Here is a 19,092-nt window from a genome sequence, read left to right on the forward strand (position 1 = left end):
TTAGAGCAATCTACATTTATTCAAAGACAGTCATGTCATATTCTTATGGTTGCTGCACAATGGTAGATGGTGATGTTTCATTTAACTGGGGACTATTTTGGAGTAGGGCTTATATTATGAGCATCCTGAAGAATCATGCTAGGGCTTATTTTCAGGTTAGGTCTTATTTTCAGGGAAACAGGGTAGAAAGGCTACATACATACATACATACATACATACATACGTACGTACGTACGTACGTACGTACGTACGTACGTACGTACGTACGTACGTACGCACGCACGCACGCACGCACGCACGCACGCACGCACGCACGCACGCACGCACGCACGCACGCACGCACGCACGCACGCACGCACACACACATACATACATACATACATACATACATACATACATACATACATACATACATACATACATACATACATACATGGGACCCAGAAGGGCTCCATATGGCATACAAACTGCATTTTGTCTATTCCTGTTTAAATGAATTGCGGCTGAATTGCTAGCGTAATGTTGTATAGTATTATAATTAGGCTCTTTGTCTTAAACAGACCTGAATGCAATATATTCTCGAAAATACAGTAGACAGGTAAATTTGCAATGATAATGACTATGAAGCCCAACAGATAACTATTCTGGCTAGATTTTTTAAAAAAGAGTACTACAATATGTGTGTAGGACCTAATCTGGAACATTACATGTGAGATTTCTATGTCCCAGCCCTTAGTACAGAATACTTCAGCCAACACTATTCTCTGCCAGAGCCAATGGGAGCCAATGTGAGAAAATGGGAACTGTCTAGACACCATGACAGCCTGACTTCCCATTTAGGTTGTGACAGTGTTTTGAGAAAAAGCTACTGATCCCTTCCAGGGCACATCCCACATTCTGGTTTGTGCACTGCTATGCTTACCTAGGAAGGGGGTCAGCTACTCTGGGAGCCAACCATACAGTGGTTAGAAGCTGGAACTGGGAATGAGGAGACCAGGATTCAAATGAGTGCTCAGCTGTGAAGCTCACTGGATGACTTGGGCCAGCAGCAATCTTTCAAGGTTGCTGTGAAGAGCAGAGGAGCTGGTTTACTGCCTTGAGCTCCTTGAAAGGAATGTGGAACATAAGAACAGAGGAAGATGCCCAACACAGATTCTGGCCATTGGTCCATCTGGGCCAGTACTGTCAGCTTTGGATGGCAACAGCTTTTGAAGGGATCAGACAGGATTCTTTCTTGGTTTTAGCTGTGGATCTCTGGCATTTCCTGCCAGTTTTCCACCCAGATGCTATCCAGGCCTAGTCCTGCTTGGCTTTCAAAACCAGTCAAAATCAAGTGTATCCAGGTGGTGTGGTACTATATAAATAGAACAAATATATTATGTTGCCATGAATTTAGATTCTGGTACTTTAGAGATGTATTTTAAGGGCCTCTATGCACATTGCTCAGCAGTTTGTTGGTTTTGTAACAAATTATAGTGAATATAAAAAACAACTGCATCCTGTTATAGATTTAGGATGCCTGTCTTTATGGCACACCTGCATTGTTTGCCTAGCTCACTACATTGGTGAGTGTCTAATATTCAAAACATAATATCCAGAGTGTAGCTCAGATTCTGATAAATATTGTGTGACAAGCTCCTCAGATAATTACAATAGAAAACTAGTATGCTTATTGATGATATTAATAACTCTAATGACCGTCAAAATCAATTAACGATTACTCAGTATAATCAGATTGTGGAGTCACCAATCACAGATTAAAAATGGATGCTAATTGTGAAATACATTGGAAAAAGTTGTCTTGTACTCATTACATTGTTGGAAATTATTCACTTCCTGATTCTGGTAAAATGTCTGAGGCAATTTTCTAAACATGATGCTATTTGTGTAGAATCTTGACAATGACAGTGCATGAAAATGAGCATTGAGTTTGTTTGGAGGTTCTAGCAGGGGTGGGCAGCTACTGTATACCTCTGACCAAAGAATAGTACTGTATGTTCTCCCTGTCTGGGATGGTTGTCCTCCTCCACCAAGCAGGCATCTTTGGGGGAGGGACACACATGGAGCCATGAGGAAAGAAGGGGGGCTCTTAGCTAGCCAGATCAGCCAAACCAACGCTGTCAATCAATAGGATAACCTCATAGAAAGGTCACATCTGCAGTAGATGGAGAAAAAAGGTAGAGCGATGGGAAGAGACAAGGCAAAATGCATTTCCAGGGTGGGGGAAGCTTCGGCCCACATTAGGTTTCTGAAAAGAAACAACAGTAATTTCACATTAACACGGTCATGCTAAACATACTTTTAATCAAATTTTATCAATTTTCATGTAAGAAATTGTGTAGTGGATAGAGTGCTAGGCTAGGACTCAGGAACCTGAATTGAAATCCCTGCTTGGCTGTGGAAACTCAATGGTAAGCCATTCCTTGAATATCCCACATAGCATGAAAACCTCATTAAAGCCGCCATAACTCAGAAGCAACTTGATGGCACGTAGCAGTATTGATTTTCATTTTCAAGTAACCATGCTTTTCGATTTCAGCCTTGTTTAATCTCCAGCATCTAACTGAATTATGATTTGTATTTCAGAAGTGTCTTTTCGTGAAGTAACTGTAGGAATCCTGCATGTGTGTGAGGGCCGAGCAGGTTGCTTCCCTTTGCTTTGCTGTGAAACAGCAGTGTTGATTTCAGTCAACAATTAAGGCTGATTTGTACGTTAAAGCACTTCTGTATTTTAGCTCTGGTTTGCTAGCCAGGGGCCAACAAGCATTCCATGCAGGCATGTGAGTTTCCACGAGGAAACGCAGAAACCCACTGAGTTTTTGAAGGAGAGAGGCCCCTTCCGACATGCCCAGAATCAAAATGCAATGCTCTGTCTAGTGATGTGAAAGTAAGGGGAAAGGGGACGGCATTTCATTTCAGCCTTGGAATTTCCCCACATCCTTCACTTCTCTGTCTTTGCCCCTCCTTCCAGCACTCATCAGCCTCATAAAACATTTTACAGACTACTAGTTTTGAAGAGCATAATTAGCACAAGTCAGTTAAAAGGAGTGCACTTCGTGGAGATGCCTGCCACTGGGTATGCAAAGGAGCTGGGATTCAGGAACTGTTTGCTCAAGATCTTTTTCTGGTTTCAAAATGTTGTTGCCAAAGCTGGTTTAGTGATGATTGCAAAGATCAGCCTCCCTACTATATATCCTGTAGCCTGAGCCTGCTGAAACCCAGAGTTTAGGTTCCATACAAGATTGCTATTTTTCCCCTCCAACATTTATAGCCAAAGGGGACAAATATTGAATGTCTGGCAGAGGAAATTGAGAAAAAGAGGCAAAATAACTCTTTGAAAGAAGCCTTCAGTATTTCCCTGTTCTTTCTGTCCCAAGGTGGTGAACAGAGCCTGACCTTGCTGGGATAATAAAAGAGATGCTTGCACTAAAGCAGACAGAGCTTACTGTCAGGCTGGCACGCATATGTCTCCCACGCCTGTCAATTTCATTTCTAGAATGTGCGACTGCATCCACATCCAAAATTTGTGGCTTGATTTTTTTTCTCGGGACATCACAGATCTCACTCCTCAGAAGTCAAAGGCCTTCAAGGACTTTAATCAGTCCCTCCTGCCTTCCAGTCGTTCATAACTCAAAGCAGGGACAGGGTTACTACGATCTCTCCTCTCTGGCTACTGGTGTTGGCCTCAGCCTCTTCTCTGCCGACTGTATGAGGCATTTGTTTGACACAAGATGCCAAATCACAGTGTATTTGTAAACTGACAGTTTGTAAACTGTAGTAGAGTGGAATAAATAATTAAACTGAATAGATTTAGTTACAGTGGATGGCAGCTTTGTGCTAGCAAACATCCACTAGCCTAAGGCAGGGCATATGTTTTTTGATCCCCCAGCCACTACAAACTTTGTAGTCTCTTACACTGGCCTGGGGTATGGTATGGAAGGATAGTTGGGTAAAAATTACATGCTGTGCCTTGCAAAGACCAGAAATGTTTTCCATTAGAACTAAGAGCTATCCAGATATTATAGGATTATGCCGTTATGCCCTTCTTCTCCACAGTGAGAACCCTGGGGTTGCAAGTGTTAACTGGGATTTGGTTTCCTTAAATTTATTTATTTATTTTATTTATTTATTTTATTTCTATCCCGCCTATCTGGTCGTACTAGACCACTCTAGGCGGCTCACAACAAACAACAACAACAAAATTTTAAAACATTACAATTTAAGAGAGATAGAAATTAAAAAGATATAGAGAGAAAATCGTCAGGAGTTTTCTGTTGGAAAGGCCCGCTTATACAACAGCGTTTTTAGTTGTTTCTTGAACATGCCCAGCGAGGGAGCCGCGCGAATCTCAGGAGGTAAGTTGTTCCAGAGGCGAGGAGCCACCGCCGAGAAGGCCCTATTTCTGGTCTTTTCCTTCCGGGCCTCTCTCGGCGTTAGGCTCCTCAGCCTCACCTCCTGGCTTGCACGAGTGACACGGGTAGATCTTGGTGGGAGAAGGCGTTCCATCAAGTATCGAGGCCCTAAACCGTTTAGGGCTTTGTAAGTAAGCATCAAGACTTTGAAGTCGATGCGGAATCGGATGGGCAGCCAATGCAATGCGGCCAGAGTGGGGGAGATATGTTGGTATCTTCTCACTCCACTGAGTAATCTGGCCGCAGCATTCTGCACCACCTGTAGTTTCCGCAGCAGCCTCAAAGGTAGCCCCACGTAGAGCGCATTACAATGGTCTAATCTTGAGATTACAAGCGCATGCACCAAAGTGGTGAGAGCCCCAACATCAAGGTAGGGTCGCAGCTGGGCTATCCGCCTAAGATGAAAGAAAGCGGGATTCTGGGGATCTAAGCTTTAGTTAATTTTAATTCATGTTTAGTCTAATTCTTACAATATATATATATAAATATATATATATATAACCCACTAACCCCCTCCCCTTTCTCTTTAGGTCACGCACCCTTTGGGCCTACAGCCCTTGAGCAACTGGAAAAGTGACCCAGCCACACCCACCGACCCCACACACACACACCCACACCCCTAACAGCATGGAATGCACCTACCCCTGCCTTAGAAAGGAATGGTTTCCAGCTCAAGGGACTTCTAAAAAGACCACTTGCTGTGCAACAGAAGTGGAATGAATTTAACCTTGGAAAACTGGAGAGATACATAAAATCAAATTTGACAAAGCTTCCTTGCAGTTTTGAAGGAATGCTTTTCTGAAGGGATAGTGGCTTATTATTTATTTATTTATTTATTTATTTATTTATTTATTTAATATCCCGCCTCAGGACCACTCTAGGCAGCTTACAACAGACATATAACAATATAATTAAAACAATTTTAAATAAGGGGAAGAACGTTAGACAAGATGGGGCAAACACTAGGAGAGAAGAAAAAGGGAAGATCAGGAATTAGCTGAGGGGAAGGCCTGCTGAAACATCAGTGTTTTTAATTGATTTTTTAAAATACCCAGCGAGGGAGCCGCGCGAATGTCAGGGGGAAGGTTATTTCAGAGGCAAGGAGCCACCGTTGAGAAGGCCCAATTTCTTGTCTTTTCTTTACGGGCCTCCCTTGGCGTTAGGCTCCTCAGCCTCACCTCCCAACTCGCGCGAGTGACACAGGTAGAACTTTTCTAAATGTGAAGTGGCCATCTTGTGTACTTGGGTCTTCTCAGAACAAAGCTAACCAAGCAGGGGTCAGACTGTGTGGTTTAAAAACAACCCTGGCATCTTCTGAAGCACCTTCTGTAAAACAGAGGCTGTTTGGATAAAACAGTGTTAAACAATATCACATTTTTGGTTTTTAATTGGGTACATTGCTTACTCCCCTTTCCCTGCTACATAGATAACTACAGGTTGGAAACATGTGCCCTTCTACATGTTTTCACACTCAGGTTCCCGTTATCCAAGACCACGGTCTGTGCTGACCAATGGGGCCGATGAGAATGAGAATCCAGAAGCATCTGGAAGACGACAGGTTTTCCATTCTTAGCATAGACCAAGGCAGTCTGCACAATCCAAGTGCTGCTTCTCTGTTGACTACATTCCTATTGTGGTTAACAGTCCACTGTAAACTAATCCTCTGTAGCTCTGCTGCCTTTCCAAAGAAATGGTTCCATTTTTAAAAGCCAAAAATAGTGTCTCTGCATCTTACAGATGTGAAGAAATCCCCTCATATCAAGATTTCAACCACATGTTGTAGCATCCACTGAGAAAACAATTGTCACTATGTGTCTCCTTTCCCGGAAGTTTGCTGTACAGGGTGATTTTCCTATGAAGAAGCAGAAAATTGAGAAATGTTCAAAGAAAAGACAGAACATGGTTATTCTATGACAATAAATCAAGAGATGGATCAAAGTTTTAAAAATCATTTTAAAGTCACATGGTAAACACATGGTTTTTGGGCCGGTGTGTGTGTCCTCTTGGAAAACTTTTAATCTATTTTTAACCTGTGTTGTTTATAAGTGGAGGAGGCTTCGTGGGCCTTTAGAATTGTTGCACTTCAGGCTTTCTCCAGTGTCCACTTGCCCTCCCACTAGCAGCCTCCCACAGCCATTAGTCACTGCTGTTGTGGGGTTGCTTTAATTTTTTAAAAAAATCTTTCTAAGTGGGATAGCAATAGTTTGACGTGAGAGGAAGAAAAAAACCAGATTGAAATGCAAGCCTTCACTGGAGCCCAACACACTTTCATGGAGACAGACAAACAAGACACACACACACACACACACACACACACACACACACACAGAGAGAGAGAGAGAGAGAGAGATACACATGCATGCACATGCACACAGAGTGGTGATGGTGAAGGAGAGACTACCAGGCCAGCAAGAAGGGAAACAAACCAATGAGTGTAAATTTAGGAGCCGACAGAGAGAAAGAGAGAAAAAGCACTCCTTACTCTTTTGAAAGCCTAGAAGCTCAGGATCTTGTAATTTTCTCTGGTCAGTTTCCCTTTGCATCTTCCCCCTTTCTCTCTTTGCTGGCTCCTGAATTTCCACTCCCTGCTGTGTCTCCCCTCTTGCCAGTTCGGCAGTTTCTCCCCCACCAACATTCCCATGTGTGTGTGTGTTGTCTGTCCGTCTCTGTGCAAGTGTGTTGTGCTTCAGTGAAAGCTTGCATTTCAATCTGTATTTTTCTACCTGTCATGTCAGACTATTGCTATCTGACTTTGAAAGAAATAATTTTTAAAAATTAAAAACAAACCCACTGCAGCAATAATGATGGGAGGCAGCCAGCACAAGGCAACAAATACAATTTATGGCTGTTGTGGGTTTTTTTGAGCTGTTTGGCCATGTTCTGAAGGTTGTTCTTCCTAATGTGTTGCCAGTTTCTGTGGCCAGCATCTTCACAGGACAGGAGTCAGAACTCTGTGCTCTGGTGCAGTTTTGTGGGATGGTTTAGTATTTATAGCTGTGGGATCAGCTTTTGTCCTTTTCAGGAGATTGGGTGATTATGGTGATCAGTGTGTTTTTTGTTGTGGGTGTATTGTTGTGATAATGGGAAGAGATGATCGGTCACTGTGATTGATGGGTGTCGTTAGCTGGTCTTTTGTGTGCAGTGATCACTGGTCCTTGTGGCTAGGTAGAGTTCGTTGACCTTTTGCAGGCTGTATTTTTCAGTGCTGGAAGCCAGGCTTTGTTGAGTTTTAAACTTTCTTCTTTTTGTTGAAGCTCTCCTGGTGTTTCTGGATTTTAATGGCTTCCCTGTGCAGACTAACATAACAATTGATGGTGTTGTCCAGTACTTCTGTGTTTTGAAATAGAATTTCATGTCCAGCTTGTTTTAGGGCATGTCCAGCTACTGCTGATTTTTTCAGTTGTTTTAGTCTGCAGTGTCTCTCATGTTCTTTGATTCTGGTGTGGATGCTGCATTTTGTGGTTCCAATATATACCTGTCCACAACTGCAAGGTATCTGCAGTGGTGAGGGGGTCCCTTTTGTCCTTTGCTGACCATAACATTTGTTCTATTTTTGTGGTGGGCTTGAATACTGTTTGTAGGTTGTGGTTTTTTTTGAAGTTTCCCCCATGTGATCTGTGACCCCTTTGATGTATGGCAGAAATACTTTATTTGTGGGTGGCTCTTTTTTCTCTTCAGTTTGGTGTTGTTTTCTTGGTTTGATGGCTCTTGTGATTTCATTTTTAGGGTAGCTATTTGCCTGTAGGGCCCAGTTCAGATGGTTGAGTTTGGTGTTGAGAAATGCAATTTACACTGAAAGATACATTTGTATATGCCAAAACAGTTAAAAATATATTGATTTTATATACATGCTAAAATAAATAAACCTCTGCTGCCCGAGTAAAAAAATCACACTTCCAATTAAAAAAAACCCATATCTCAGCAAAAAAAACTGGTGTTTCCATGTCCGTCATGTAGTCACATTTTAAAAATGACTTAAAACGTGCTTAACCTAATTAAAATTTGGTATATGTAACTATGGTCTCAGAGAGACTTTGTATATTGTTTCCTATGAAGCCCAGAATTCCCATTTGCTTTCTTCCGCAGCTCAAACACCTTTTAATGCGCTGAAACTTCAGATAGACAAGTTGGGAGGTAGCCACTATGGATCACTTTTACCCAACCTCCAACTGTCCCCTTGTTTTCTTCTAAGTATTTTATGGTGCAGTTAGATGCCTGCAAAAGTGGATACCTGATCACACCAGAACAAGACACTTTAACAAGTGCAATCTCCCTTAAAGTGACCCTTCCATCTGCCAGGAAATTGCTCCAGTTCAGCTCCCAAAAGTAGAAACCCTACAGCTAGACCAGAAAGGTCCAGCATGGGCACAGATTAGGCTGGAGCACATTTCCCCTTTCATCATGTGATGGCCTGAAAATAGAGTGCATTAGATCCCTCCAGTGGTGAATTGTCAACATGATGCTAGAGCTGTGTGTGGAACAATGGTGCAGAGGCCATAATGATGTCCCTTTGATCCTTAGTGGATCAGAGACATTTGACCTGAGAAGTGCTGAGTGCATCATCTTGCAGTAATATAAAAGACAGTCAGACTGGACTGCTGGATGCTACAGTGGGTTTTTGTGTTAGTGATGGATGGGGTGGAAATTTTACTGCATTTTTTTTTTGCTGGAGAAAAGCGTCATAAAATGCAATAAATAAAACAGAGTTCTTTTGTTGGAGTTGAGATTCTTAATTTTAAAAAAAAAATTGTACTGACCGAGACTCATGCAAAACAAAGTAAACTTTGCCTTGGAGATTTCCAATGTGTTTCAAAGAAATAAAGTTTGTTAACAATTATCTGTATATTTAAAAATGTGGGTGGCTAAAATTGTGTGCAGCTGGAAAATATGTGAAACATTCTTCAGTTAATGGGGAAAATGCATACAAAAATACATATCTTTTAGTTTAAATGCTCCAAGAAAATATGTTATTCATGGGAAAATGCTTATAAAATGAGTGTACATTTCCATGTGGGAATTAAAAATCAGTTTTCGACTTGTTAAAATTAAGAATTGGATGAGAAAACAGGTGGAATTCAGAGAAAATTGAGACTGAGTATTTGTACCCCTAGTAAGTGTGAGTATGCTGGTCCTTGTTTGTGATACATTAACCTCCCTGGAGGTGGGCAATTGGCAAATTTAGTCCATTTCATCGAGTTCTTCCTAGACAAAATTGGTCAGAGTGATAACATGCACAAAGAGAGACACAAGCCGTACTGAAATGAGTGGGGATCACACATCAGCAGAAGCTGGTACATGGAACTGATTGTTTGTAGTAAAGAATTCTAGTTTAGATGAGCTGTTAGTGATGGCACATTGCGTATTCATAACAGGAGCTTCTGTGATGGAACCCTGTCCTCTTGTTTTTTAATGCTACCTGGGCAGGAGTGGAAGTAAATACTATGTTTTGTCAAGCTGAGAGCAAAATCGCACAGTCAACTGATCCATGCATACTTTAATACTAAGAATGCTACTGACTTTATGTCAGTCAGTTCTGAAATAACTTTTTGATTCCATGTCTGATTTCAAATGTCATTCCTATAGAAAATTCACAGTTAACTTCCCTTGTGACATGGGGTGTTCTAATAATTTTTCAGGAGCAGTGGTAGCATATCAATGGTTTGGGTTTGTTAGTCACACAAATAAAACATGCCATCTGCTTGAAAACAAACAGCCAATTTCCTTCATAAAATTTTGGAGGTGACTGGCTCCTACCATACTTTATCACTAAAGAAAGACATTAGCACCAAGGATGTCTAACGCTGAGATGGGAAACCTGTCATTCTCTAGATGTTGCTAGACTATGACTCCCATCATTACTGGCTGTTGACTGTGTTGGCAGATGGAATCCAACAACATCTGGAGGCCCCCAGATTCCCACACCTGGTCTAGTGACACAACTTGAATTCTCCCTTCCATGTTTAGTTGTTAAACATCAGTCTATATAACAACATTAAATCTTAAGGTGCAGTTATAACCTGCTTCAGTGGGAACTAGCTATACTGAATCGAATGGGCACTACCTGTGAGTAGATATATGTCGAATGCCACCATTAATGACATTTGGATTGTCTGTCAATTAGTTATGTGACACTAACAACAGCTAAATAGAACCTCTGATCGGGGCAGTGTATTTTAGCAGCAGAGTCTGAAAAGGGTTTTATGTTTTGTTTTTTGTTTTGTTTTGCCTTTTGTTTGTTTGCTTGCTTGTTTTTTTTCCTCCTACAGCTCCCAGAATCCCACTGGAAGCCAGGGGTGGTCATTGTGGCTGGTAAATTCTGCGAGCTATAGTCCAAAACAGTATTGTTTCCAAAGTCAGCTCTAAGAACCAGCTACTAGTATGTAGCATGTCAATATCAGAAATAACAGAGGGGAATTTAATACAGTACTGAACCTTGATCAGCCTACCACACCAGGAGCAACATGTAAAATACAGGACATGACTCCTGCACCTTTAACAGTTTATAGAAGCAAGAATTTCAGTAGGTGTAATTTGTCAGGCAGGATGCCTCTGCTAGAATTCTATCTAGTAGGTGATGGTAAAAGGTGCAAGAGTTCCTCTCCACCCTGTTTGACTCTGTCTACCCAGCTGCTACATAACCAACTAGAGAGAGAACACAGACTTATATAGAAAAGCGGTGTCTATTTGCCTACAGTATGTGTGGCATTTATACATCCCCTTTCTACCAAGATTCTGAAGGTCAAGCCCTCAGATTATTTCTTCAGGAGCCAAGGGCATGAACTCTTTGGCCTGGTCTTCTTCACTTCTTGCTTTGTATTCAACTGTAAATATAAAAAGGTAAAGGTTCCCCTTGACAGTTTTTGTCCAGTCGTGTTCGACTCTAGAAGGCGGTGCTCATTCCCGTTTCCAAGCCCATAGAGCCAGCGTTTTGTCCGAAGACAATCTTCCGTGGTCACATGGCCAGTGCGACTTAGACACAGAACGCTGTTACCTTCCCACCCAGGTGGTCCCTATTTATCTACTCGTATTTGCATGCTTTCGAACTGCTAGGCTGACAGGAACTGTAAATATAGTCTCTTACATTTTAATGCCATCAACTCTAGTTAGATCTTTACTGGGACACTCTCCTTGTCACCAAGTGAGAGTCTCCATCTTTGGCAAACCTTACCCTCTCTATGCCCCCAGGTACCACCTCCCTGCTGGTTTCAGAGGGCGCTGTCTCCCTCTGGAGCCAATATGGGAGACACTGGAAGAGGGGCAACGGAGATCTGTTCCTCTTCCATTTCAGCAGTGTGATTCCTCCCTCAGCCCAGATACACATATTGAGCGACAACAATCTTCAGATGCCCCATCTGGAGCCAAATTCTAACCATTTAAATGTAACAATGTTTTTTTGTGATGGTTGTGAAGACAATGAAAAAATACTACAAAGATCAGACTCAAAACATGTGCTGACAACTGTGAATGAATGCCGAATTCAATTTGCCAGTCACATGTTACACATGCCTGAAGGTTGGCATCTGAAAACTGCACTATGGAGGATACCTCCTGGAGGAAAGAGAAAATGAGGCCGGCCTTGAAAAACATAGCCTCAAGCACTCAAGGAAGATCTGAAAACCATCAACGTTTCTTGGGACAATGTTGAAAATGTTGCAAACAATTGAGTTCGTTGGAGAACACTTGCTGTCCAATCTGCTCTGAACCTAATGATGATGAAATATTTATCTGATAATTTCATAGACTGCACTGATATGTTGCTTGGACTTGGGTTTTGTACTGTCAGTTTGTTTATTGTAAGGGCTAAGTCACGCCTTGAGTAAAATGTAGGAAAACATTTTCATGCTATTTCTTGATTATTTCGAAATCGGAATAAACAACAGAAAAGTATTTAATTTTACAGATTCATTAACATTAAACATGAAAAATAATATATTAAGAAAGTTGCATGAAATAAATTTGCAGCTTCATTTCTGTAGAGGACCTTACAGTCTGTTTTGTATAATGAGTACAATGGAATGGGTTAAATCATTTCCAGAGGGGAAATAAGAAGTATTAAAACACAGGATTCTTATAATGATACAATATTTTACTCTACTTAAGAGTGAATCTCTAGAGTCTCTATCTTAACTCTTTTTTTATTTTTTCCATTGATTTATATTTGGAACTGTTCCTGTCTGGTTTCCATAAATAACGGCTTCCCAGGGGCATTGTATTTTCTTCTCCAATTTCTCTATGCTTCTGGAATGCAAGAAGAGTCTGAAATTAACCTGCTGGTAGAAAAGAGCTTCAAAAATATCCCAGCTATAGAATTTGATCTCTCCAGAGTTCACCACCTCTAATTAACAATCAGCTAGTTCTCAGGGACTAACTAGCTCTTAATTAAATGCAGCAGCAGAACCACTTCAAATTACTTGAGGTTATTCCAAGGGTCTTTCCCCCCCCCCTCCTGGCAAGGCGCCCTTTTTTGAGCTGAGGTCAAAATCAAAAACATCCATGGCCGTTCACTCCCAGTGTTTCTTTCTGTTTTTATTTCAGTCCACGCAAAGCCAACCAACCCGCCTGCCTTTGGAAACAGCAGCCAAGAGAGCACGGCTGCAATACCAGGTAAAAAGACTGAAAAATAGGCTCCAATGCGAAGAAGCCCCTTTGAACCTCTACTGCATTTTGATTTTTTTTAAAAGAAATGTTTATTTTGCTGCAGATGAGTGGAAGAAGGCATCTTAGGGATGAGGGAGAACTTTGCTTCTTTCTTTCTTTCTTTCTTTCTTTCTTTCTTTCTTTCTTTCTTTCTTTCTTTCTTGTTATAATAAGGATACACAGAAACTCATGTGTGTCTTCATATGCATAATGGAAAGAACTGGAACTCTTCATGACGGAAGAGGATCCTGGAGCAAACTAATGCAAGATAGTGGCAAGAGCCCAGCCAAAATAGTATATTTGAGGATTATGCTCTGTTTTTTAACCCTTAGTGATTGGTCACCTGACTGGGTTTTTTTAACAAATGGTTGTGCCTTACTGCGCTGAATGTGTTTTTGGTATTGCTTTTGTTTATTGGTTTTTAGTATGATATTTGTATGACCCTTTTAAAGTATTTATCTGTTTACTGCTCTTGGCTTTAAATATTGTCTTTTAATGATGTAAGCTGCTATGGGTCTTTCTTAAGGAGAAAGGCAGGGTAAAAATATTTTAAATAAATAAATAAATAAATGACCCCAGCCAACCAGTTTAAAGCAAGAATGTACCTCCTGAGCCCTCTGCAAAACACTTCAAGCTCCCAGTCCGGGCATTTCTAATCCGTTATAGCCTCATTTACTTCTTCAGAAGAAAGCAGTGGGAATTGAAATGTTAAAATTAGTTCAGTGTCAAAGTTAATTAGAAATTTGCTATCACAAAGGGAACAACTTAAACCTTCCTCATTTCTTTCATTATGAGGCAGATGAGAATAATGTATACTGCTCACTGGGGAAAGAGAGGTTTTAAATCTAAATAATTAGTAAACAGTGCTATATAAATACAGCACTCATCCAAAAAGCAGTTAAGTAACAACCTTGTAACTGTTACCAAACTTCTCAAGAATGGACTAGATATATACTGGCGATATCCCATGCAAAAGGGTACCTTCAGACTGCACTCAAAATGGCTAAAATGTTGCCTCTGTCTTCACCCACAGTTCCTTCGATCTGAACAGAAAAGGAAGCAAAGAGGTTTTGAATTATTCTTCAGTACTATATATTTGTGCTATGGTGCCAAGCAGGGAGTTTGTTTGTTTGTTTGTTTGTTTGTTTGTTTGTTTGTTTGTTTGTTTGTTTGTTTGTTTGTTTGTTTGTTTATTTATTTATTTATTTATTTATTTATTTATTTATTTAGATTTATATCCCGCCCATCTGGTCTGGTCAACCACTCTGGGCGGCTTCCAATAAGGTGTATACAATAAAACAAGAATTTTACAAATAGTCCATAAAACATAGAATAATAAAACAAATAATAAATGAAAGAAAAAGTAAAGAAAGAATTAAATATCGACAGGAGGGAAGGCCTGAACATACAACCATGTTTTTAGTTGACTCTTAAAAGTGCCCAGCGTAGGGGCCGCACAAATTTATGTTTATGCTGTTGGTTTGCAAAAAAATTAATAATTTTTAATGGCCCAAGCCCCCTGCTGGAATTACACTCCCAGTAAGTAGTGCTTACCTCATTGCTGGTTTTTGAGGTTACCCTGAGCTCCGTGAACACTCACCTCAGTGACATTTTCTTCAAACAAGCAGGAAGTTGTGTGGGTGGCAGGCAGTGTTGCACCCACTCTACTGATATAGAACTGAGCAGAGATGGGGTTGTTTTTTTTTCATCAGCAACCTCATCCTGGATGTGTGTGGCTGGAAGTGAGGATTTGTATATCAAGCTACACTAGGTCTTCAGCTCTTGGCAGGATCCATATTTTTATTTATTTATTTGTTTATTTATTTATTTATTTATTTGGACTTCTACCCCTCCCATCTAGACCAAAGGTCTACTCTGTTTTTGTCACAGCTTAAAGCAAGTCTTCATACCATGATGGGAGCCTCCTGACAGCTAATCCATCTGTCAACCTTGGGATTATCAACATCAGGAATGGGCAACTTGTGGCACTCCAAAAGTTGTTTTCTAAGACTGCAGCTCCCATTATCCCTCACTATTAGGTCCTCTTGCTACGGCTGATGATCCTGAGCTGTAGTCCAAAGCATCTGGATGGACACATGTTGCCTATGCCTTCTCAACATGGTTGGTGTGTATGGAGATGTGTGTATGTGAGCGAGACACTCAGTCCTGGAAGCACTGTGAATTTCCACGTGTTCAATATGGTGTTGAGATCCTTTCCCCTCTCACACAGCTGTTTAACTTACACTACTCTTCCTTCTTCTCCCTTGGTTGGTTGGATAGCTCAGTGAGTTAAATATCTAGCTGTGGAGCCAGCGATTGAGAGTTCAATTTCCCAAGGCATCCTGGAAGAGCCAGCCTGTGCAACTTTGGGCAATCTGCACAGTCCCAGGATGCCCCTAGAAGAAGGGTAAATCACTTCTGAGTAGTCTCAATGACTTGACAATAATAATAATTATTATTATTCCCTCATAGCAGCTTCATGATTGGCTTAATAGGTCTGTGCGAAAGTGGAACTGAGTGTCAGCCACTCCTCCTCTGTACTTGGAGCACTTTGCTTTTTGGTGCAATGGTGGGTAGGTTTCCCTTGACATTTTTAGTCCAGTCATGTCCAACTCTAGGGGGCGGTGCTCATCCCGTTTTCAAGCCATAGAGCCAGCACTTGTCTGAAGATAGTTTCCGTTGTCACGTGGCCAGCGTGACTAGGGAACGCCGTTTTACCTTCCCACCGAGGTGGTACCTATTTATCTACTTGCATGTACATGCTTTCAAACTGCTAGGTTATCTTTGCTAAGAGCCTTTTAAAAATTGAAGGGGGGGTGTTAGAGAAGGGAAAGGTCTACCTACACACACAACTCCTAGGTAAACAATAACAGTCTCCTCAAAAGCCACAAACCACACTGTTCTCCTTAGCATTATCCTAGTGTGAGACCAACAGTCAGGCGGAAAACAAGATGGCATGAGGTTCAGTCAGTACTTTTTCAACCATTAGGTTTCTGTTGTAATAGCAGTATCAGAACAGTTCTGAGATGGCTTCTGTGTGAAGCAATGAAGTTCCTTCTGCCATGAGAATCGTGTGTATCTACCACACAAGACACAATAGATGGTTCTGTTTCTTACTGTAGATGCCACTTTGGACTGCTGATCCACTTCTAAGTAATTTCGGAATGTAGCAACTTTGAAGGTTCTCATTCAGAATGTATAGAGACTTTCTATTTGTATGGAGTTAGTTTGTTGATGGTGGTTCATCTGCCAACCCCATTAAGGTAGGAAAACAGTCAATATCAGGATACCCTACTTATTGCAACCTGAGGGGGCACAGCGAGTTCTACCACTTCATCCCCCACCTTATTTGGTTGTGTAGACCAGGCCTGAATGACTGGCAGCAGGATCTATTGAATTGACTTGGTTGAAAAGCATAATATTTGAGGTGAAGTGAAATGATTCACACATTGAAGTCACCCATCAAATAATGAACATGTATGTATGAATCAGCTCAATAAATAAACTTCATTTATAGTAAAAGGAACTATCTGAATAAAAGATCTGCAAGATGAAGGGTTATCTGGCCAACTTGGAAAAGACAATGTGGAATCATAGTCCAAAAAAAGTAACTTTCCTGAACACTCTCCCATTTATCCCAGAGACTATCAATTGTGTGTCTATGGCTAATGTGCATTCCTTTGCGGTTCTATCACATTGATATTATCCCTTAAATGTACCTATCTCCCTGTTGTTTCACTACACCGTGACATCACCTATGATCTATCTCTTCTCCCTTTGTTTTTCCTAGAAGGTCAAAAGTTGCGTTTGATGGATGGAAGAGGCAAGTGCTCCGGCAGGGTGGAGTTGGAATACAACGGTACCTGGGGTACTGTATGTGATGACAACTGGGATCTGGCTGATGCTGAAGTTGTGTGCCAGCAGCTGAAATGTGGGTCGGCCCTTCAAGCTCTGAATGCTTCTTACTTCCACAAGGGAACAGGCCCCATCCATTTGGATGAGGTGAAATGCTCTGGGAATGAGTCTTATTTATGGGACTGTCCTTCTGAGAAAAGCCATGACTGTGGACACAAGGAAGATGCCGGTGTGATATGCTCAGGTCTGTTTGATGAAATTTGGATATTTTTCTTTGTGTGTATATGACAGGGTTTGTTGGGGGAATATGTTTGAATCTACAGCAAAGCTTAGAAAAGGAACTTTTTTTGGTCTACAAGTCCAAAAACTCCCCAGTCAGTAAAGTCACCAGCTCCGCTGGTTAGGGATTTTTGGGGAGTTGTAGTCCAAATAGTAACTTTTCCTAGCATTAATCCAGAGATGGCCAATACAGGGTAAATTCTTTTTGGACAATGACCCACCCCAATCATATTTTTTAAATAATTTCTCTTCTCAGAAGTCACAGCAGATTTGGAAATAAAGAAGAAAACAATAGTGCAGATATTGCTTGGTTTCAGTGAAGACAGGGTGCTTCACACATTAAGGGAAATGTTTATTACTTGCTATTACAACATTTTACCACCACACACACAATTCTGGTAAAGAACAATCAGAATTTCAAATGAAGCGCATACTTCCCATCTACAATAATGACCAATCACAAACAAGCTAGCTAAATTGCGAAATGTGAATCAAGGGAAATTCATGCAAGAAAAGATAAATGGTTTTTTTTTTTAAAAAAAAAAACAGATTTCAATGAGTTCAATCATGTGCTAATGATATTGTCTAGTTTGTGTCAGGAGTGTACTGTTTTCTTCCTTTTTATTTGTAGACTAGAAACTATTGTGCAGAGTGGCAGGATAGTAGCAGAACATAAGAGAAAACAGAGATATGGACCCCTTTGTGAAGCAGTTCAGAAGAAGCAGCTACTATATCTCCAATATTGCCCCTTCCTCCAAGAGCTGGCGCACAAGGGAATGACAAATGCTAGAGAAAATGATGCTTTTTGGGCTGATGTTGACTGAATGTGGACAGCTGCTCTAATCTGCATGCTGAGTGGAGATCCATTCTGACAGCTGTATGGTAGCAACATCTCCCTTCTCTTGCGTAGGCCTAAAGGGAAACAGCCAACACCAATTCCACCCTCAGCTTTAGATGCTTACATATATTATAGCCTTGTGATTCTGCACCAGCACAAGAGAAATGTCAGCTCCCTCCCCTCAGGGCTCAGGTTTATTTTAATAGAGATTAGCACTTTCTCTGGGACAGATGGAGACCTTAAGAGGACCCCCTTCACAATTTTTTCAATAATTATTTGTGAAATAAACATTATGTCTTAAAGGCCCCAGAGCCAGGTGAGGAGTGCTAAGATGGTGACACTCATGCGTTCTGAATGGCTCACATGTATCTACTTGAAAAATGGGATATGGTTTTCTCCGCAGTGACCTTGCCTGGAAACATAAGAGTCTGCTTTTGGAATATTTCACACTAAATTTGCCATCATACGCTGAGCTAGGAACACCTCTAGACTGTTTTTCCCAGGACACTGCAGGTCCTTTTAAGTCATAGGCCAGCGTTAAACTTTTTAACACCTGACAGTGAAAAGTCAACCTGCTTTTCCTTGTCCCCTGAATTGAGCCTCATCCTTAAATGCTACATAAGAGAGATGGAGGCACAGAAATAGAATCTTCTGGAATCTCTTCTAATAAATACATAAGGCTGGCATTGCTTTGAGCCTCACATTACTTTTGTCTGACCATTATTAATAGGGGACTGAATGCGCAAGAAAGCCATTTTTAAAGGAAGTGTAGAGCCTGCCTCTGTGACTTTCAAATTTAACCTCAAGTACACTACTTTTTTTAAAAAAAGTTTGTAAAACAACAGACATATAAATATAGGTTTTAACATGAATAAAAGTAAATATTCAATCATGTAGCAAACTACTTGTTTTACGATACTTCACAAGAAAACAGGAGCCTTGGATATTATGATGAATGTTTTCATTCCCAGCATTAATGAAGAGCAATAGTTCTTATGCAGATATATCTTTTTAAAATGTTATTTTGCCCCTTTATAAAGGGAGTCAGTTTTGTGAGTAGGATTATTTCAC

The 19,092-nt window shown here is 40.9% G+C and overlaps 1 protein-coding gene across 8 annotated transcripts in view; it reads left to right on the forward strand.

Moving 5' to 3' along the window:
- CD6 (CD6 molecule) overlaps positions 1-19,092 on the forward strand; it is a 65,801-nt gene that overhangs the window by 15,057 nt on the left and 31,652 nt on the right. For all 8 annotated transcript variants that reach the window (XM_072985486.2, XM_078383569.1, XM_072985484.2 and 5 more), the window contains exons 2-3: positions 12,948-13,016; positions 16,840-17,148. In XM_072985486.2, coding sequence (XP_072841587.2) covers positions 12,948-13,016; positions 16,840-17,148 — 378 coding nt within the window. The remainder of the gene's footprint in view (positions 1-12,947; positions 13,017-16,839; positions 17,149-19,092) is intronic.

This window comes from Pogona vitticeps, chromosome 1 (assembly GCF_051106095.1).
Source record: "Pogona vitticeps strain Pit_001003342236 chromosome 1, PviZW2.1, whole genome shotgun sequence".
NCBI classification, from domain to species: domain Eukaryota; kingdom Metazoa; phylum Chordata; class Lepidosauria; order Squamata; family Agamidae; genus Pogona; species Pogona vitticeps.